The 22,334-nt window shown below is 36.8% G+C and overlaps 1 protein-coding gene across 2 annotated transcripts; it reads left to right on the forward strand.

The window, feature by feature from the left end:
- Positions 1-358: 358 nt before the first annotated feature.
- Positions 359-21,365, forward strand: clic1 (chloride intracellular channel 1). Of its 2 annotated transcripts, XM_061982810.1 has the most exons (7): positions 359-492; positions 737-787; positions 9,202-9,311; positions 9,427-9,552; positions 9,631-9,737; positions 11,315-11,496; positions 16,185-21,365. In XM_061982810.1, exons 2-7 carry the CDS (start codon positions 746-748, stop codon positions 16,344-16,346), a joined length of 729 nt encoding a protein of 242 aa, XP_061838794.1. In that variant the 5' UTR covers positions 359-492; positions 737-745; the 3' UTR covers positions 16,347-21,365. The 2 variants fall into 2 exon arrangements, with proteins under 2 accessions (XP_061838794.1, XP_061838795.1); XM_061982811.1 differs by lacking the exon at positions 359-492 and having other exon boundaries at positions 508-787.
- The last annotated feature ends 969 nt before the right edge of the window (positions 21,366-22,334 follow it).

Consider the following 22,334-nt stretch of genomic DNA (forward strand, 5'->3'; position numbering starts at 1 on the left):
TATGTTTGTATGTTTTGACTCTTTAGAGCCGCCGTACCTACTTGCTGGCAATGCGGAAGCGAAAAATCTTAATTAAAAATCAGACAAATAAGTACAGCATATAAGATATTATTGTAATAAATATAAGTAATCATTGGTTTGTAAAAAAAACAAACATGCATTTTTATTCACAGTTCACCTATATTTAGCGTTGGATAAGTTATTTAAAAAATTTAACGTAATAAATCATTCTATTAATTATTGCCTCCTCGTGTGCGTGCCAGGAACCACAGAAACGAGCTATGCTATATTACGTTAAGCTGTTATTATTATTTTTTAAATAACATCAAATTCCCCGTCGTCTTTTGTGTTTTCGCATGTTGCGGTGAGGATGCTTGCCCACCCCAGGAAATGGCGACGCTGTGCGTGTGTTGTGCCCGCAGAGGACGCACTAACTGGGAGGAGAAAGTAGCAACAGCAACAGGCGTCATTCGCCCATAGCAGCGCTTCAAGGTAGCCCTAAACACACCTAAAACGACTTTAATGAACTTCGTTCGTTTTTTCTTTACGGTTTAATACTTAAGAAGGCCGTGGCGTTGTTTTATGTGTTTTTTTAATGTTGTTTAATGGCCGCGGGTTGTTAGCGGAAGATGGGCTTGGCTCTTCCAGTTTCGAAGTCCTCCTCCTCCTTCTTCTCCTTTACTTTTTTTGTGTCGCGTTAACGAGTTAAACGTCTTTTTTTTCTCTCCTTTTCCAGGGAAGGAAAATGAGCGACGCCAATCCGCCTAAAGTGGAACTTTTTGTGAAGGTAAGAGACTTTTATGACACACACTGTGACCTAGTGTGACGTGGAAGATGAAACAGCGCCACTTTGATTCATTTCACGGATGTTTGTTTCTCGTCTATAGTTGAGTATAATTTAATATTATATGAAGCGGTCATGTTTTTATTTTGTCTTTACGGTGTTAAAAGACAGTCGAGTGGCGTCAGCTACACCCCGTGCTGACTCAAACTAGCATAATCTTATTAAATGCACTTTAAGTCTATATTTAGTTGTACACTCCCCCACTCGGCCTTATTTTTACTTTAAAAAGCTCGTTTAAAGCACGTTACCTTTCCCTATACAGGTTTTCAGGGGGGAGAAAATTGTGATTTTTATGTTTTATATTTACAATTGCGAAAATAACGAGTGAAGGGAGACATGCTACTTTTAGACTGTCAATCAAGATGTTCTTGTCTCAAGGAGCCACACTTCAGAAAAAAATGCAATCATTTTCTTTTAAAATATTGGTTCCCTGGTGTGTGAATGTGAGTGTGAATGTTGTCTGTCTATCTGTGTTGGCCCTGCGATGAGGTGGCGACTTGTCCAGGGTGTACCCCGCCTTCCGTCTGATTGTAGCTGAGATAGGCTCCAGCGCCCCCCGCGACCCCAAAGGGAATAAGCGGTAGAAAATGGATGGATGGATGGCTTTATGCAGACAGACTCAGACCTTTAGGCCAGTGTTTTTCAACCACTGTGCCGCGGCACACTGTGCCGTGAGATACAGTCTGGTGTGCTATGGGAGCAATGTTCTCTCTAATTTTTCATGTGTGTGAGCAAACGCACAAACACCCTGAGCATTCAGTGGAATCAGGCCCGGCCCTAACCATTCTGGCGCCCTAGGCAAGATTTTAGGTGGCGCCCCCCCCCCCCTAACCCACATCGGCAGTGAAGTGTATATACTCACAAGAAACTGAATAGCTTTGTCTTTGACCTTTTTTTTTTTTTTACTTACAACTATACCTAATATATAAAGGGGTGGAAAAGTGACTATTACCTGCAGGGCAAACATTAGCTAACCAGAAGGCAATAACAATGTAAACAAAAAAAAACACCTGCTTAAAAGATCTAATACAAATGTCCCTGAGGAATGTAAGGTGGGAGTACTGTAATTACCTAACGTTACATTATTATTTTCCATAACAATTTAGCCCCCTCCAACAATATTAACCCGACGTTAAAACAAAACTAGCTATTGATTAGCAATTGCCGAATCATGTAACATTAGCTTAATGCTAAAAAGCCAGCTACTATCACATTCTGTAACAGACAAATAATTTCATGTAGGCTAACGTTACCTACCTGCTACCTCTGTCTTTTTCTCGTTTCTCCTCCTCTTCTTTTCTCTTTTTTCTTCCCTGGGCACCTGACAGTTTTGGCCGTTTTGACATCTTGTGTTGATTTTTTGATGTGGTGACGTCCAAAAAGAGTCATGATACTGGAAGGGAGGGGGCGCACCGTGCGGGGGGAGGGGGGGAGGGGGGGCGTAATGTTGTAACAAATAATATTTCTATTAAATAGGCTTTACTTTGCATTTTAATTAACGTGGGATTATTTTTTTGTATTTAGAAATAATAGTACCGACTTTTTTTTTTTTTTTTTTCTCCAACATTTGTGGCACTGGCGTGGCGCCCCCTGATGGACGGCGCCCTTAGCATTTGCCTATATACGGCCTATGCCACGGGCCGGCCCTGAGTGGAATACAGACGTGCACACTGTGGCCAAACCAGCAGCACATTTGTCTCAAACCTGACATAACAATTTAAATGTCTTATTATTATAACCAAGTGACTAGTCAATTTCAAGAGATTATTTTCTAATATATGTGATTTAGCCCACTTAGATATTGTTTTTTTTTTCATCAGCTATGCACTATAGCAGGGGTCACCAACACGGTGCCCGCGGGCACCAGGTAGCCCGTAAGGATCAAATGAGTAGCCCGCTGGCCTGTTCTAAAAATAGCTCAAATAGCAGCACTTACCAGTGAGCTGCCTCTATTTTTTAAATTGTATTTATTTACTAGCAAGCTGGTCTCGCTTTGCTCGACATTTTTAATTCTAAGAGAGACAAAACTCAAATAGAATTTGAAAATCCAAGAAAATATTTTAAAGACTTGGTCTTCACTAACTGACAAAGAAACAGATAACAGATTTGGTGTCCAGTTCAAAGTGTGACATGATTTATTTAAAAATTTGAGAGTTGACTTTTGTATTTTACATGAGTTATTATTTGTACAAACATGGTGCAATTAATTCATGATTTGTTAAAAAATGTTAGTGGCTATCTAGTTAAAATGGGATATTGTGATTTCACAAGACCGTCTTAGAAGTGATCATTTGAAAATGTTCAATTTGAAAAATGTGCACTTAGAGAAAATATAAAAATAAAGTGTTGCATATTGATAATTCTCTGTTTCTATATATATTTATTGTGAGAACACATTAAGATGATCAGTGTTTCCACAAAGATAAATATCATTAATTATTAATAATAACATAGAGTTAAAGGTAAATTGAGCAAATTGGCTATTTCTGGACATTTATTTAAGTGTGTATCAAACTGGTAGCCCCTGCGATGAGGTGGCGACTTGTCCAGGGTGTACCCCGCCTTCCGCCCGATTGTAGCTGAGATAGGCTCCAGCGCCCCCCGCGACCTAAAGGGAATAAGCGGTAGAAAATGGATGGATGGAAACTGGTCGCCCTTCGCATTAATCAGTACCCCTTGGTTTCAAAAAGGTTGGTGACCCCTGCACTATAGTATTTTGTGTCATACTCTTCCATCAGTAGGTGGCAGCCGGTAGCTAATTGCTTTGTAGATGTCGGAAACAGCGGGAGGCAGCATGCAGGTAAAAAAGTGTATAATGCTTAAACCAAAAATAAACAAAAGGTGAGTGCCCCTAAGAAAAGGCATTGAAGCTTAGGGAAGGCTATGCGAAACGAAACTAAGACTGAACTGGCTACAAAGTAAACAAAAACAGAATGCTGGACGACAGCAAAGACTTACTGTGGAGCAAAGACGGCGTCCACAAAGTACATCCGAACATGACATGACAATCAACAATGTCCCCACAATGAAGGATAAAAACAACTGAAATATTCTTGATTGCTAAAACAAAGTATATGCGGGAAATATCGCTCAAAGGAAGACATGAAACTGCTACAGGAAAATACCAAAAAAAGACAAAAAGCCACCAAAATAGGAGCCCAAGACAAGAACTAAAACACTACACACAGGAATACAGCAATAAACTTAAAATAAGTCACAGCGTGATGTGACAGTACACCTACTTTGAGACAAGAGCTATATTGATGCATGGTTGGTTGTGGTTTAAAGTCATATCCAACAATTGCGACAACTTTTTACTGTCAACTGAGTTTCGTTTTTTAATTATTTCTGCTGGTGGTGTGCCTCCGGATTTTTTCAACGCAAAAATGTGCCTTGGCTCAAAAAAGGATGAAAAACACTGCTTTAGGCTATGTCTACACTAAGCCGGATAGTCCCTTAAACAAATAATTATTTAGCCAACTTTTTGCCAACTAAATAAATGAACAAACAAAAAAAATTAAATGGACTCTTATTTTTGTAGGCAAAAATGTAACTCAGATAAATATTGGACATCTTAAAGTGCATTTTTTTCCAAGTTGGAAAAACTTGTCTTGTTGTTTATGGCCATCACGCGATCACGGCACTCTCGCTCGCTTATTCGTCCGTGTTGATGGGTTTGCATTGCCTCTCCAATTTAAAGCTGAAATATTACCACAACGGGACTTTTGGCTGTGTAATCGTATTTTTTTCCTCTTAATTTTTGTTACTTGGCATCTGGATGGCGAGTCGCGGGTTGGGAGGCTGTCTGTCCGTGCTTCCTGTGTGTGTAAAGCTGGGGGTCTCGCTCTCCGCCCACCGAGACAAAGAATGAAAAGACAGCTCACTGCGTTCAATTTATTCTACTGTTAAATAAACGCGCTCAGGTGCTGAGAGCGATGCACAGAGGGAGACGTCTTCCCCCTGTTCGAAGCAAGAGACGAACAAACGTGAGGCTCAACAATTTTGATTGGCGAACATGTCTGTCACTCAAATACCGGTGCCTGTGGAGAAAAATTCAATTAATTATTGCACTAATTAAAACTTTGATGTCGATTAATCGTGCAGTCCTAATATATACCGTAGTCTGTTTTTATGAGTTCTCTGTGCAACCATATACCGGTACAGTATCACTACTGTTTTCTCAATGGATGAAAGATGCTGTTGTACCCTTCCTGTATATTGCGGCCACTAGTGCAAATTACACAATGATATGAATTTTTATAACCTGTTTCTTAACCAGAACCACTCTTACAGAATTTATTTAAAATCAAGACACCAAAATCCATTCAGAAGTCTCTCAATCTTTCCCCACTGAAGGCCAGAAACTAAAAAAAAAATGAAAGGATCTTTGGCCCAGTTTGATATTTTTAGGATAAAAGCAACTTACAGTATGTAGAAATGCTCAAATGGGAAGAAAGCGTGTTAGCTTTGTATTATATGTAACAAACTGTATTATCAGTGGCGGTTTCAGATGTGGGTCACATGAACAATTGCCAAGAGCGGCACACTTGAGGGAGCGCTGCAAGGATGAAGAGGAAAAATTCATATTTATTTGTGCCCCCTCTTGTTCCCAAATAGTAGATATAAACCAGTTCTTCTGAAATAGCCCCCCTGGGGGCTTGTGTGACCCCGGGGTATATGCTTTGTCAGTATCATGCTGCAAACCCGCTTCGAAAAGCGGTGCACTACAAAACGTGCTCATTGTAGCAATTCATCCTGACTTCCTCATTTTGATAAAAAAAAAATCACTTTGTTTTATTCATTTTTGTTTTGTAGGTTAAAGTGTTGTATATATTGTGCTCCTGAGTTAATGTTGTTTATCAATTTGAATGTATTATTTTTTAATGAGTTCATTCAATTTGATTTTTTAATATCAAGTGGTTCAAGTCGGTCAAGAGATGTTTACAGTTTAAACAAGGATATACTTTTTTAAAGAATTTCAACCAAATTGATGCACTTTAAATATTTTCTGTTACAGACAAAAAAACAGTGTTAATAAAGTTATTTGTTGTAAGTTGATCTATATTTCTTTTTGTTCTTGTATTTATTATTAATAGGATTTCAATGTTATACAGAAGAGAGGTGTACTTATAACAATTGTATCGACAAATGACTAGAGGTGGGAAAAATAATGGATTCTCCGATGGACAAATGTCCAACCAGCGATTTATTAATGTCTGTTTAAATAAGGTAATACATATGGTTCTAAAATGCGGCATTAATGCTAATGTTATCTTAACGTTACTTTATGTTTGGTTGTTCTTACTAACCAAAGAATAAATATTAACTAATATTCTTTTAATGTTATGTGTTAGCTCGGTTAGTCCAGACACACGGAGGAGGAAGGAGTAGAGAGCAATTTATGCTAGCCACGGTGCTATGCTAGCTTGAATTTGAAGTAATAAAAAAAAAGATAGAAAAGGAAAAGAAAGGCTAGTAGGAACAGCGTTAAAGCAGAAAGTAACCGGCTAAGAAAAGGAAGTGAGCAACTAGATTAATAAATCAGGAGAGACATATAGAACAGGGGGTCCTGCCCAGGGCACCATTAAATCTAGAACCGCCACTGGAACCAAACGGCACTTTGGACACCCCTGTGTTACACCTGCAACAGTGGTTCACTTTTTAGATGTATGGTTTATTTGTTTCAGAAATGCAACAACAAGTTACAATTAAGCAACATCATGGTGTTACATTGACAAAATGCAACATGCCCGAAAAGGAGTAGGATGAAGCAGAGCCTACTTTATCCAAGCCATTCTCCATGTCTATTACTGATATTTTAATTCACGCCATAATGTTTACATATTGATTGATTGATTGATTCATCATTGATTGATATATTTTTATTTCAAATATGCATAAAAACAAGAGCAAGCCTGATCCAATACAGTGCTATAGCCTTAACAGCATTATAATATGAATATATTACAAAATGAAAACAATGGAGAATAAAAAACGAAAACAAATGAGCATTGACTTTCTTTTTTTTTTCTTTTCTTTTTTTTTTACATATTTGAAAAGGGGTGAGAAGAAGTTTACACTTATTTAATCCCACCCCTTTTCTTTAAATCATAAATTACTCTGAGCTAGAACTACCTGTTCACTCTATATACAAACTTCATGAACTTGTATATACATAAATTATATATATATATACATACATATGCACACTACACACATACATAGCCACACTATTACCACTAGTGATCATGGAAATGGTATCATGCCACCACAGCAGCAGCACTGCCTCAATGGGCAGCCCCATACTCTTCTGTAACACAAACAACCCAATATCAAATTGACAATTATATTTAGTTTGCTTACGTTTAGTCATTTAGCAGTGGCAGTGGCAGATTTAATGCTGAATATTTTCATTCAGAGTATTAAAGAATACACTCAGCGGCATAACTGTAACAATATATCTTAAGTTTGCCTTTTCAAAGATAAATAATCCTCAGATTTGAGTGATACTTGTCACTGACTTACTTTCCCAGCAGGAGTATGGTGCAACTCTAATTTCTTTGAACAATTTGATCTGCTTTTCTTTCAGCTACAAGTTACTTTTGGGGGGGGAAAAGGAACAAACTCAAAGCCTCTGTTGCAACTTCAAGTAATTTCAATATTTTACTGCCCCGTTGCAAATTCACAACCTTCTCTCGTGAGTGTGCTTCCTCTTTCAAAAAAAATACATCCAAAATGGCCGTACATGAGTGTATTTATTAGATCCCTAAATTTTGAAATTCAACTGGTTATATAGTAGTTATTATAATAGACTGTATCGTTATTTTCTGACATTGTCATAGAATAGCACAATCTTAACTGTCCTTGCAGATACATACATGTTGACATCTATCTATCCCATTTTCTATATCACTTATTCTCATTAGGGTAGCGGGTTAGCTGGAGCCTATCCCAGCTGACTTTGGGCGAGATAGGTGACCCTAAACCAGGCCTGGGCAATTATTTTGACTCGGGGGGCCAAATTTAGAGAAAAAAAATGTGTCTGGGGGCCGGTATATCTGATTTTTAGGAACATCAATATAAAACCTCACAATAATGTCTGATTGAACGTTATGACAGACCGCCTTAAAAACGGAATGGAATTTTAAGTTTTTTTTTACTGAATGGGACACCCAGAATGTACATGAAAATAAAGAATGTGAGATTTACAATATTAACTATGACCGATAAAACACTGAATATTGACAACATATGAACGTCACATATTGATCGACATATTTTACAACCAAGCGAAACGCAACAAAATGCAACAAACACAGTGAAATATGAACTCGAAGGGCAAAAAAAACGCCGCTCTGTGGAAACGTTCCCCACCCACATTGCTTGGTGCCTCGTCTGAGCTGCTGTGACTTAGATTACCATAGTAACTAGTATATCATGCAAAAGTGCAGATTCCAACCATTGAAATACTTGTATAGTTCAAGACTTACGGTAATTTGAAAACATCACTGCACATCATAATGGCAGCTACAGTTTCCATCTTAAAGATCTAAAAAAATGTTTTCGGAATGTCCGCCGGGCCAGATTGAAAAGCTTAACGGGCCTTAATTTGCCCAGGTCTGCCCTAGACTGGTTGCCAGCCAATCACAGGGCACATATAGAAAAACAACCATACACATTGGACGCACTTATTTGCCAGCGCAAATAAGTGCGTTTTTAAAGAAGATTTAAAATAATCAAGAGATGTTGCTGCTCTGAGATTCAGAGGGAAAGCGTTCCAAAGTTTAGGTCCTGCTACTGCAAAAGCTCCGTCTCCTGTAGTCTTCAGCCTTGACCTTGGGTATTCTAAAAAGCCCTGGTCAGATGACCTTGGAGCTCTGACCGGGGTGTGCAGAATAAGTAGGTCAGATATATACAGTATTTCTCCCGAAAATTGCATACACTATTTTTGTTGTTAAGTGTTCTAATCCGGTATGTGTTTATTTTGTCTTTAGAATGTGTCATGGGTCAATAAATGACAAGTTGTAGGCTGCAAGTGGCCCCCGGACCACACTTTGGACTCTCCTGTAGTAGAGCTTTCGATTATTGTGTCATTAGGAATGATGAATAGACTAATTAGGTTGATTTCGTACAGTAACGTGTCTTAATTGAATCGATGTTTGGATAGAATATATAATAACGATGTTCTACATTGCCGGGTGCTTTTGAAAACATTGTGACTGAAGGTTTGAGTACCCCTTATGTTTAATACCTAAATTTGACCCGTGTAACACTGGAACTGTGGAATTTCCCCCAGGTTGTACGGTATGTTAAATGTATGTATGTACAAATACATAACATGTATGTTTTATTTGCAGGCTGGGAGTGATGGGCAGAGCATTGGCAACTGTCCCTTCTCTCAGCGTCTCTTCATGGTGTTGTGGCTAAAAGGAGTCACGTTTGACGTTACTACAGTGGACATGAAGAGGTGGGAGTCACCTTTTTTTCTTTTTTTTTTTACTGTCGCACGCTTTTCATGACATTTGTGTTTTAACTTGGCAAATGTTAAAAATCCATTCATGTGGTCTCTCCACCACCGACAGGAAACCCTACATCCTAAACGACTTGGCTCCGGGTGCCCAGCCTCCCTTCCTGTTGTACGGCAGCGAGGTGAAAACTGACACCAACAAGATTGAGGAATTCCTGGAGGACAACCTCTGCCCGCCCAAGTAGTTACTGCATCTGACCGCCTCATTTTTCATCATTGGCTTTACTTTACGTGAGCACGCGTGTCTCTTGGCGTTCAGGTATCCCCGTCTGGCCGCGCGGAACCCTGAGTCGAACACAGCAGGCATGGATGTCTTCTCCAAGTTCTCGGCTTACATCAAGAACTCCAACCCTCAGACCAATGAAAGTGAGTGAAATTAAAATACACGCCTCTACATTGTACCGCAAAATTTATGCCACTATATATTTATATGTGCCAAAAAAAGAAAGACAGTCAAGTTCCAAAAATAGGGTCTACTTACATATATAATTAAATAATATATTACAATTAAAATCATTTAAAAAATGTAAATAATAATATTAATAGATTATATAAATAATTATGAATCAGATATGTTAGTAGATATGTAGTTTGCCGTGTCACCTATAAGATGAAGCTAAGAAGTAGATAGTTGAGAATATAGTAGCCTACGTTTGGTTTGTTGTAGCGTTTTGAATGCACAAAGGGCCTGATCTACTAAAGGTGTGCGCATATTAAAACACGAGCAAATTGATAGCCCACGTAAAGCTGGTGCGCAGAGGATTGCATCTCCTTAACGAGCAAAATAGAGAGCGCAATCTAGTTAGCGTGTCTGACTTCATGTGTATGCAGAATATATGTACATTTTTAGAATTGCTGAAATACCGGGGAGAGGAGATGCAAATATAATCATTTGGCGCTCGCAATGTGATTTAATCAAGACTGAAACTGTTTTGCAACTGCTGCTTTGCGTCTACATTTAGAACATTTGGAATGTTCGTGCAACCTGGCACAGTTACACACAAATGGGGTAAGAAAGGAGGCGATCGCTTTGCACAGACAGACGATTGAGAGAGAGAGAGAAAATATTCCATCTGTGTGACTGTCAGAAATAAAGACTTGATTTATCATATATTCAGTAATGACATTTTTTAGCTGCTGGATGACTTAAGGGACTGATTAAAACAAATTCAACTGATAAGTTTTGGTGTCTGCTGATATTTTTTAAATGGTGTTTATTTTTTCATATAGGAGATATTATTTTTATATACCTCCTATGTGAAAAAACGTATTGCAATATGCATTTTCTTGTGGCTGGATCATTCCCGACGCACCATCCCCATACCACAGCGCCTCCCAGAGCGCACCTTCTGCTAAAGGTAGGTTTTGTTGTCTAGCTCATGCTATAATATAGCCCAGAAAAGGAGGCGCAGATCATATTTGTGTGCTGCTTGTCAACAACATGACAAAACACCACAGGTCGGAGCATACGATACCATAAATGTGGAAGGAACTGTCTCCATGGTGACAGCCGGTATACACATAAAACTTCACTTAAATAGGGCGGTCCACACCACATTGGCGCTTGTTATCAATTGTACACAGTCTTTGTAGGTCACACACACAACTCCTCCACTAATAGTGCACACAATTGTATAGTTTCCACACGCTATTTAGCAAGTGTTATTTGGATCTTAGTGGATCAGGTCCTGAAGGTATCAAAGTGGCCCCCCACGTAACTCTCTTGAATGACTACGGTAAATACATAAAATACATTCTAAAATAAAGGGCATGCTCAAATGCCTTAAGAACATACATGTGAGACATGTGGCAGAGTCGTACAGTCTTTTTTTAATGTTCCCTTTTTCTTCAATATTTTATATTCTCAATGTTTGGGAAAATGCCCCTTTCCCAAAGACAAACCAAACCCTTGAGCTTTGACCGACTGTTTGCTTTGTGTTCAGATTTAGAGAAAGGCCTTCTGAAGGCCCTGAAGAAGCTTGACGACTACCTCGGTTCCCCACTTCCTGACGAAATTGATGAAAATAGCGCCGATGAAGTCACTTCCTCATCTCGCCCCTTCCTCGACGGCCACGAGCTTACTCTGGCTGACTGCAACCTGCTTCCAAAGCTCCACATTGTGAAGGTAATGGGCCTGAGACACGTAAGATACATTTAGTAACCCTTGATAGGTTATGGAACCATATTCATCACTATTCATGGACTGGTTTGATGTTTTGAGTATTGTTTGTTTTGTTTTATTGTTTATTATTTATGTTGAAGTTTTTTTAATCATTATTTTGACCGGTAATTGCTTGGTACCAAGACCTGAGCACTGAATCTCACATTTGACTGACTTTTAATGTTTTCAGTACAGTATTATTAGTTTTTCATTATTTAGGGCATAGGTGTCAAACTCAAGGCCCGCCACATCAATTTGCGTGGCCCCCGAAAGCGTGGAAATAATGTGTAAATAAAGTACCTTTATCTTTTCTTAATAAATGTATTACAAAAATAAATTTACTGCGTACAATTACATATATTTACACTTTAATCATCTCTAATAATAAAACAAAATATTATGTCATCATACATTTCAAAACAATATTATTGTTGAAATAAAGATAAATACTTAATTATCTGCTTGACTTATGATTTCAAAGCAAGTAGTCCAACAAACTGTTCATGTAAAAAAAATTCCGGACATTTTTTTTTACAGTAAAATCCACTTTCAATATAGAGTGATAATACACTATAAAACACAACAACCGTACAGTATAAAAAAACGTGCATTAATTTTTACGTAAAAAAAACAGTGGTACCATTTTTCCGTTCCATTTAATTTAATTCTATGTATTTTTTTATTTTTTATGCTGTAAAAAAAAAAAAAAAATCTGCAAATATTACGGTAAAATTGTGGTGACTGAGCTGGCAGTTTTACAGTACAATCTGAAGATTGGGTTTTGTACAGCGTACGTAAAAAAAGACTAGACAATTATACACATGTTTTATATATACACATTTATACTCATACTGTATATTATTCACTGTTAAAAGTGGCCCCATGAGGGCAACCATAACTGCAATGTGGCCCTCAATGAAAATGAGTTTGACACGCCTTATTTAGGGTATATAAGCCTTCCGCCCGATTGTAGCTGAGATAGGCTCCAGCGCCCCCCGCGATCCCAAAGGGAATAAGCGGTAGAAAATGGATGGATGGAAATATTAGGGGTTTTCTCGATGAGCATGTTTGACCTCTGATCTCGATCCCATTCTCCGGCCTCACATCCCGTTTAATATTGATTATAAAACTGAACATGTTTTATAGTAGTAACTATAAGTAACTAAAGTAACAGTTTTTATAAAGCTTTTCTTATCAAATTTTGAATGTGCTGGTGTTGTAAATCAGATGACGTATTGAATCTACATACAATTTTTTAGAACACAATAAAGTGGGTACCGCACAATACAAAAGCAAAAACTACTACTGGCTCATTCCTGTATCAATGCCTTCTTGTATCCTGAGACTTACTCCCTGAGTTTGTAAACAGTAACCCCAAAAAAGGCCAAAAAATGAGTTAGTAATATTATGAACAAAAATGTATCGATCTAATGACTTTATTATGGTTTATCTAGAGATGTCCGATAAAGGCTTTTTTGCCGATATCCGATATTCCGATATTGTCCAACTCTTAATTACCGATACCGATATCAACCGATACCGATATATACAGTTGTGGAATTAACACATTATTATGCCTAATTTTGTTGTGATGCCCCGCTGGATGCATTAAACAATGTAACAAGGTTTTCCAAAATAAGAGTACAACTTCAACTCCTGTTATGGAAGAAAGTGCCAACATGGCACTGCCATATTTATTTTATAAGTCAGAAAGTGCATTATTTTTTTAACATGCCTCAAAACAGCAGCTTGGAATTTGGGACATGCTCTCCCTGAGAGAGCATTAGGAGGTTGAGGGGGGCGGGGTTGAGGTGGGTGGGGTAGGGGGTAGCGGGGGTGTATATTGTAGCATCCCGGAAGAGTTAGTGCTGCAAGGGGTTCTGGGTATTTGTTCTGTTGTGTTTATGTTGTGTTATGGTGCGGATGTTCTCCCGAAATGTGTTTGACATTCTTGTTTGGTGTGGGTTCACAGTGTGGCGCATATTTGTAACAGTGTTAAAGTTGTTTATACGGCCACCCTCAGTGTGACCTGTATGGCTGTTGATCAAGTATGCGTTGCATTCACTTGTGTGTGTGAAAAGCTGTAGATATTATGTGACTGGGCCGGCACGCAAAGGCATTGCCTTCAAGGTTTATTGGCGCTCTGTACTTCTCCCTACGTCCGTGTACACAGCAGCGTTTTAAAAAGTCATAAATTTTACTTTTTGAAACCGATACCGGTAATTTTGAAACCGATACCGATCATTTACGATATTACATTTTAAAGCATTTATCGGCCGATAATATCGGCTGTCCGATATTATCGGGCATCCCTAGTTTATACACTGGTACAACAGTATGTATCATATTGTTATCTGGATTGATCACCCCTACTTTACATTGACGCGTTAGCAGTTCGCTTCTTGCGTCGTCCTACTCGGTGTGTGTAGCATGCTTAGCCATTCCTTTTACTCTCATCCTCCAGTGATAACAATTCTTTGAAGACACTCAGTTTATTTTCCACCATGGCGGTGAGGATTAGTATCTTAGAAGCTGTTTCGCACTGTGGATGCGTTTTTTTGCTGCTTGCTCTAAAATCGAGCCGGTGTTCTGGCAAGACACGCACCCGCCTGGAATTCATGCAAGTCCTGTACGTGTGCAACAAGGAATATGGAAATGTGATTGTGTCTCTCTGAGCATGCATGTCTTTCGAAGTAATCTTTCATGAGGGTGCAATCTTTAGCCATGTAAACACTGGGACACAGCTGCGGTAAAAATCGACTGGGCTCAGCTGCTCACCAGACGATCGTCGATCAGTTCAAAAAGACAAATTTTGGGCCCCATCTGATCCCACGATAGGGAACCTCACACATCTCTTAAATATATTTAGTACAGGCCAAAAGTTTGGACACACTTTCTCATTCAATGCGTTTTCTTTATTTTCATGACTGACTATTTACATTGTAGATTGTCACTGAAGGCATCAAAACTATGACACCTGTGAAGTGAAAACCATTTCAGGTGACTACCTCTTGAAGCTCATCGAGAGAATGCCAAGAGTGTACAAAACAGTAATCAGAGCAAAGGGTAGCTATTTTGAAGAAACTAGAATATAAAACATGTTTTCAGTTATTTCACCTTTTTTTGTTAAGTACATAACTCCACATGTGTTCATTCATAGTTTTGATGCCTTCAGTGACAATCTACAATGTAAATAGTCATGAAAATAAAGAAAACGCATTGAATGAGTTGGTGTGTCTAAACTTTCAGCCTGTACTGTATATATAGTATATAGGATATATGTTGTAGTTAATTGTGCAACTGTCCCTTGCCCCATCGTGTGTCCAATTTTGCGGCCTCCTTCCATTGCAGGGGTGTCAAACTCGTCTTCAGTGAGGGCCACATCGCAGTTATGGTTGCATTCAGAGGGCCAATACATGAATATTACTGTTGTTTTTTTTATAATACATGTATACTATTGCCTATGCATTTCAGTATTATATCTTTAGATTTAACTGTAAAAAACTGGCAACTCAGTCGCCAAAATTTTACCGTAAAATTTGCTGTGTTTTTTACTGTAAATGGAATGAAAAACAGTACCACTTCCTTTTTTTCCTGGTAAAATTCTTGTAACGAAGCTGCCAGTTTTTTACCGTAAAATATACGGTTGTTAATTTTATAGCATATTAATGTATATGGAAAAACTAGATTTAAAAAAAAGGCAGCTCAGTTGCCAGAATTTTTCTGTGAAGTCTATTGTCATTTTTAGAGTGTACAATTTGATGGATAACTTGATTTAAAAAAATAATTAAGTCAAGCAGATATTTAAGTTTTTATTTTTATTTCAACAAAAAATTATTTGGAATGTTACTTTTTTTGTATTATTAGATTATATTAAAGTTTAAAAAAATAAGCAAGTGCATACAGTGCATGTATTTTTAATGTCAAAATGGAAAGAACCAATACAATTAGTAAGGAAAGAAAGTACTTTATTAAAGCATATTATTTCACGGCTTTTGCGGACATAAAATATTGTGGCGGGCCAGATTAGTTGCCAATCAAACTGCTTTTCTGTAAGGTCGGCCGCCGCCTCTTTCCTGAAGCTTCTTTTTGGAACTACCTCAGGTTGAAAAATGTTCCCAAGAAGAATGTTGTCGATTTTTTTGATACATGTGCTCTATTGCATATTTTTTTAAGTATATTTTATGTTTTTTGGCCTAAATTTGGCATTTAAAAAAATAAACATGACCAAATTAACTAACAAGATCAATACTACAGTAGTATTTGCCACCAGATGAGACCAAAATAATCAGTGTGCACTGTTTAGTACTGCGGGCACTGACTGGCTCAGCCTCAGAGAGCATTACTATATTGATTAAACGGGTGTAAAGGTGACTATGTTGGTGTTATTTCATGTCTATAGGCCAAAAACGTATATAGAATGTCGTTTTATGCTCTAGTTATGAAAATATTTGATTTATAACTAATAATTTCTATTCCGCGCAAATTCACTTACCACTGTCAGGCACGCAACCAATGAACAGGGATAAGTAAACATAAAAAATGACTGTATTCATTATTTTACTTGGAATCGATAGGCCCCTCCCACCTCACTCAACCCTGTGTTTTCTGCCACTTTCTAAAGAGTATAAATGGCATCTTGTCCTTTTCAGGTGGTGTGTTTAAAGTACCGAAACTTCAGCATCCCTCAGTCTCTGACCAACCTGTGGAGGTACCTGAACGCAGCGTACGCCCGGGACGAGTTTGCCTCCACCTGCCCGATCGATGACGAGATCCACATCGCTTATTCTTCTGTCGCCAAAGCTCTCAAGTAGGAGTCGGAAAGCACCATATAGCAGAGCTGTGTACAAGTGTACTAGTAAAACAACAAATTTATATAATCCAAGTTATTACAATTGCTTTGCCATGTCAAACTAAGCTTACAAATGGTTATTTGTTACTTAGTTATGTTAGATATAGCAAAGAAGCACATACAGCAAAAGTACTAAGGCAATCGTGGATCAATCCATCAGGGGTTAGCTTGTATTTCCTGAGAAAGTTATTTATTTCTTCTAGTTTCAATTCCTCTTGCTGTTTCAATACTTTATGAAATTGTTCGCATTTATTCGCACAAATATTCACGTTGGCGCTCTTGCTTTATAGTTGTTCCATTTTTTTTAAAGTTGTGCCAACATTGCTTTCTTTCTCCACAATATTTCAGTCCCTCTGGGCAGAAATGTTGCTGGCTCGTACGGGATCAAATACTTACCGGTATTTCCCCTACTGTACATGCATTGAGAACCCTATACCAGGGGTGTCCAAACCTTTTCCATTGAACAGCCGCACACTGAAAAAATTCAAGCTTGCTGGGACCATTTTGATATTTTTTGTTTTCAAAACAAATAAAATATCTAGATTTTTTTTTTTAACCTTTAGAGCTCCCCTCAAGTTCGACCTCGGGGACTCGCAGGGGTGTGTCATAAAACATCTTAAAAGTTAAGTCTTTTTTTTTATTTTATGTTTTTTATTATTTATTCAATCCTGAAATATTGATCAACTTCAAAGTCTCTCTATTGATGTACCGGTAGTTTTGTTTCTGTTTCATACCCTTCTTGGTCAAAACCCTGATTATTTTTATGGCAAAAACACAAAATATGCAATATTTTCCCTAAAAAGATTTTCGAAGTTGAATATTTTATGTAATGTAATGGGAGCCTTAATAGGTCAGTAATTCATAACCACATTAATTTAGTTTTTTTTTTAAAGTAATGACAGTTTAAAAAAAATAACTGTAAAATTATTGTGAATCCAAATGGGCCCCACTCATAAAAATGTGAAAAACAAGACATACCGTTTATATTTTTTTTACTTTCAACGTTTAATCTGTCAATTATAAGATAATACATTTTTTTTCATGGTTTTTAATATATATGCCTTTTTTGTCGAAGAAAACTTTTTTTTTCCTATGGCAAACACACAAAATATGAAACATCTTCCCCCAAAAATATTTTAAAGTGGAATTTGTGATTTAAAGTAATTATCCTTTAATAGGTCAACAATTCATAACAACATTGTTTTTTAAAAGCGACAGTTTAAAAAAACAACCTTTTGTTATCAGAGTCAACATTGTAACTTTTTCTTGTGACATATTACCTGTTTGCTCTTTTATTCCACTTTTTATGTTGGTTTTTTTTTATAGTATTTTTAGAATGTGCAGTGGGTCATTAAAAAATTAGCTGTGGGCCGCAAATGGCCCTACACGCCGCACTTTGGACACCCCTGCTCTATACTCCTTGTTTGGTTGTTTGGTCATAGCTAAGTACACACTGTCCAATTAGTAATGATAAAGATGATAAAGAAACTGCCTGTCAGATCACATGTTTATATTTGTAAATGTATATTATTGGGTAGTAAAAGCTGTAGCATAGCAGCATTGACCAAAATGTTCACTTGGCGTGAATTTGTTAATGTCTACATGGCGCTTTTTTTTTTTTTTTTACAGTTTAGAACTTGCATTGACGTACGTGCAAACATTTTTAGTCGTCGCAGCACACAATAGGGCGGAAAGGGGGTGTAGAGTTGGGCTCATTTTGAGGAGGTTGATACAGAGACAGGAAACCATATCAATAGTTTCGAGCTTCCCCTTTTTACGATCCTGCAGAGCAGCTGTGAATGACTATTTGGTGTAATCTGCTGCTGCAAAAAGCCTAAACCTAAAAATGTTGAGCATAAAATGTATTATGGAGTATTGTGCCAGACTGGGGGGGGGGGAATCACATGGAAAGTTTTGTAATTTTACAAGATTTAAGTAATGTTACTAGAAAAATAGCATATTGTTACATATACAGTATGTAATCTGTGTTTTCTTGTACTTTTTTTTTTTTTTTTTTTTTTTTTTTAGAAAAAAATACATTAGATATATTGAAGTAATAAAATGTTCATTTAATGATTGTCTGTTAGAGACTTTCCATACTGTATAGTAATCATTATGTTTCCATATATTTATTTATTTTTAAACATTGACATCACAGATTTTTCTTAAAAATATTTTTTTTTTATAAAATTACTACTTGTCATAAACTAACTTTGGATATTTTTGACTGTAGTTTGACCATGTTATTGTCATACAATTTTAATTTGTTCTCATAAACCTGCAAATTTTCCCTCTCATAAAATAATAATATATATAGTCTTGTAGGATTTTAACTTTTTTTCATAATAAGACCTAATTTGTCTTGAAGTTACATTTTACGATGTTACATTTCCTCATAATTGTGCAACTTTGTTCTCACTAAAATTATTAGTCAATATGACTTAAATCTTGTAAAATGCAAACTGTTTTCCTCATAGTATTATTGAATTTTTCCCCCAAATCATAATGACTAGCTTTGCCTGTATTCTCGTAAAATACCAACTTTACTCCTGTAAAATCCTTTCTTTTTCCCATGTTGTAGCATTGTTACATCTTTATTCTTGTAGTTCAACTTTGTTCAACACTTTTCTTGCTAAATGTCATGTTTTTTGCATAGCCGTCAACTTTATTTTTGCTAAAAATGACCGCCTTGTTCTTGAGTTAGTACAAATTTTTATACCTTTACGATTTATCTCGTGTGCATTGCAACTTTATTCCCTAGAGTTAAGACTTGATTCAAAAACGACTTTAATCTAGTAGCAAGTATATCATTTGTATTTCTTTTCAGTGTAACCCTAAAAGGCCGGAATATGATTATAATTTAGCTTAGTGAGATTAGCATATGAAATGTGCATATTAGCCTGTAGAACATCTACTAAGTAACAATTAGATCAAAGCCTTATATTTAATCTGAACATGTGTTGTGTTAGTTGATCTCGACAATAAGGATGTTGGGAATTGTTATAGGAATTGAGCCTGCAATCCCCACAGTATTCATGAAGGGACTTAATGTTACTGTACATCTCAAACACATAATAACATTATAATGTTGCTGTGAGCAGGCTAATACTTGAACTGAACCGTGATAAAATGCCTTATTTTAGCTGTAGTGGCAGCTTTTTAGCAACCATAAGGCTCAATGCTAATTCCTTGTTGAAGGCAAATGGAAGATAGATTTAAAATGTATACACTACGCTATTATGGATAGTCTGCTTTTGGGTAAAACTTCTGGATGAACCTTAAATTCAACATAACCTTTTACACGTGAGCAATTTTAAATTTAGGGCCAGAATTAATCTCAGCAGACACTGGAAAAGCCAAATGCTGGGTTTTGTTTCTGTGTGAGTCAAAAGGACGTCATTATCCAATGCATATTTGGCCATACCGCATGCGCATATATGTTTTTAATGCTAAAAAAGAGGTACTCATACAGTTTAGCATTCTTCTCATTACATTATTCCTTTTACTCATTTTTTTTGTCAAGTTTGTATTCATTTCATTTCTTCAGTGTGTCACAGGCCAATAAAAACAAGCTGCCCCTTTAGACACCCCTGGTTTACGTATTTACCTGGGAAGGTGAAGTGTTACCAAAAAAAACGCAAGGTCAAGGTTTATTTATTTGTATAGCACAATTTCTAAGAACAGCCCCAAAGTGCTCTACAAATTAAGAACGGAAAGGTAAACAAAAATAGAAGTAAAATCACAGTAAGTACAGTCAAGGCTATAAATAGTAGGGGTGCTCAAAAACATCCGAATCACAACTGTTTTTTTCCGATTCAAAATCAATTAATCTTTTCACTTCTTTTTTGGTAATCTACTTTTAAAATATTTTTTTTTTTAGGGCGTCTCTATGCTTACTCGCTGTGTGTATACGTCACACATCAGCACTCAAAAGCAGGTTTTTTAACCTGTTTTTGAAAAGGTTTCGTTATAGATGTTATGCCAAATAGTACATTTGTGTTGATTTTTTGGATCGATTCTGAATCGAATTGTCACCACAAGAATCGAAATTGGATCAAATTGAATCGTGAGGTGCCCAAAGACCACAACTAAACGAACCATACAATTAAATGTTAACAAAAAGAAAGAAAGAAAGAAAGAAACAAAATAAGGGATATTCACAGAAATAATAAAAAGGCACAAATAAAAAACATCAAAATCTCCAGCTCAGCTTGTGGTAATCGCCAGCGTAAATAAGCTCAGTCTTATGGTAGTCATGAAGGCTGGGCTGCACACTTTTGGAGTTGTTCTGTAGTGAAACATTTCTAATAGAAATGTATATTCAAAAGTTCAGAAAAGGTTAAAGTAGGCCAACCTGTCAAAAGTTACAGTGCATTTTCGGTTCATCCTGGAATTAAACCCAAAAGCCAAATACCCCAAACTTTTAGTGTGTAGTGTATGTCTTTGTGCTGAACTCGATATAAGCTGCAGGTTTAAAGCACCTAAGTGCAATTTAAGAGGGAGAAACGGTCTTTTTGGACATTTTGCTACAGAGTTTTAATTGGGGAGTCTTTGTTGTAACAGAAAATGTATTTTTACTTGACTGAACTGTTTCCTCAATGAGTCAATTAAAGCGATGGTAACTAAATATTTTAGTGTTCTTAGAATCTAATACAATTTCAGGGATCATCTAACTCACATTTAAATGCTACTTTTTTTTGTTTTTCGCCTTTTTTCTTCACTTGTGTATGTAAATGCCATGTTCTTTTCACCTTGTTACGCTTTGACTAGTTCAGCCTTATTCACCATGTTTTGTGCTCGTTAACATGTAGCTATGTAACAGTTGTCGCACTTATGCGTCCACAGAAGGGTGGACACTAAACGTAAATCACATTGACAATCAATCCAACTGTGGAAAAATCGTTTCCATTTTTGATTTTGTACTTTGAAAATCCACATTTCATTGGTGCATTCCTTCAAAATAAAGTGTCTTAAGAAATAAGTGCCGTGTAGTTGTCTTTTTCAAAGTCAGAGAAATTGGATTAAAACAGCAGAATGGAAGTATTGGGCCAACCGACCAATGCTCAGTGTAAGCTCAGGCCCATAATAAGAATAATTCACAACAATACTATAAGTACAATAGCTATGGGGTTAACTAATAATAAAAATAATAATCCACAAAGTGAGAAAAATCACAGTTAGGCAGCAGAATGGAAGTGATGGGACAAGCCTATAATCAGAACAACTCAAAATAAAGCTGCAAAGTCTCAGTCATTGCAGTAAAACATCAGAATGGAAGTTATTGGAAAGGCAAACGGGTAAGCGCAGGCCCACAATCATGACGTATCAAAATAATATGTACTAAAAACAATCTACAAAGTCAGAGAAATTGCAATAAAACAACAAAATAAAAGTGATTCAGCATGTGAATGGGACAAAGCATGAAAGTTCATTAAAACAGCAGGCCCAAAATCAGAAAAAAATAAAATAATCTACAAATGTACAGAAATTGCTGTAAAACATCAGAATGGAAGTCATTGGAAAGGCAAACTGGTAAGCGCAGGCCCACAATCATGACGTATCAAAATAATACGTACTAAAAACAATCTACAAAGTCAGAGAAATTGCAATAAAACAACAAAATAAAAGTGATTCAGCATGTGAATGGGACAAAGCATGAATGTTCATTAAAACAGCAGGCCCAAAATCAGAAGAAAAAAAAAAAATCTACAAATTTACAGAAATTGCTGTAAAACATCAGAATGGAAGTATTGGGACAAGGTAATGAGCCAAAGCATGAATGCACAATACCAATGCAGAACCATAATCAAAACAACTAAAAAGAATTCCTACAAATAATACACAAAGTCAGAGATGTTGCAGTAAAACAGCATAATTAAAGTAATGGGCAAGATTGTGAATGGTTAGTGAAAGCCTTGGCCCATAATCAGGGTGACTTAAAATATTATAA

Source organism: Nerophis lumbriciformis, linkage group LG21, assembly GCF_033978685.3.
Source record: "Nerophis lumbriciformis linkage group LG21, RoL_Nlum_v2.1, whole genome shotgun sequence".
NCBI lineage: Eukaryota > Metazoa > Chordata > Actinopteri > Syngnathiformes > Syngnathidae > Nerophis > Nerophis lumbriciformis.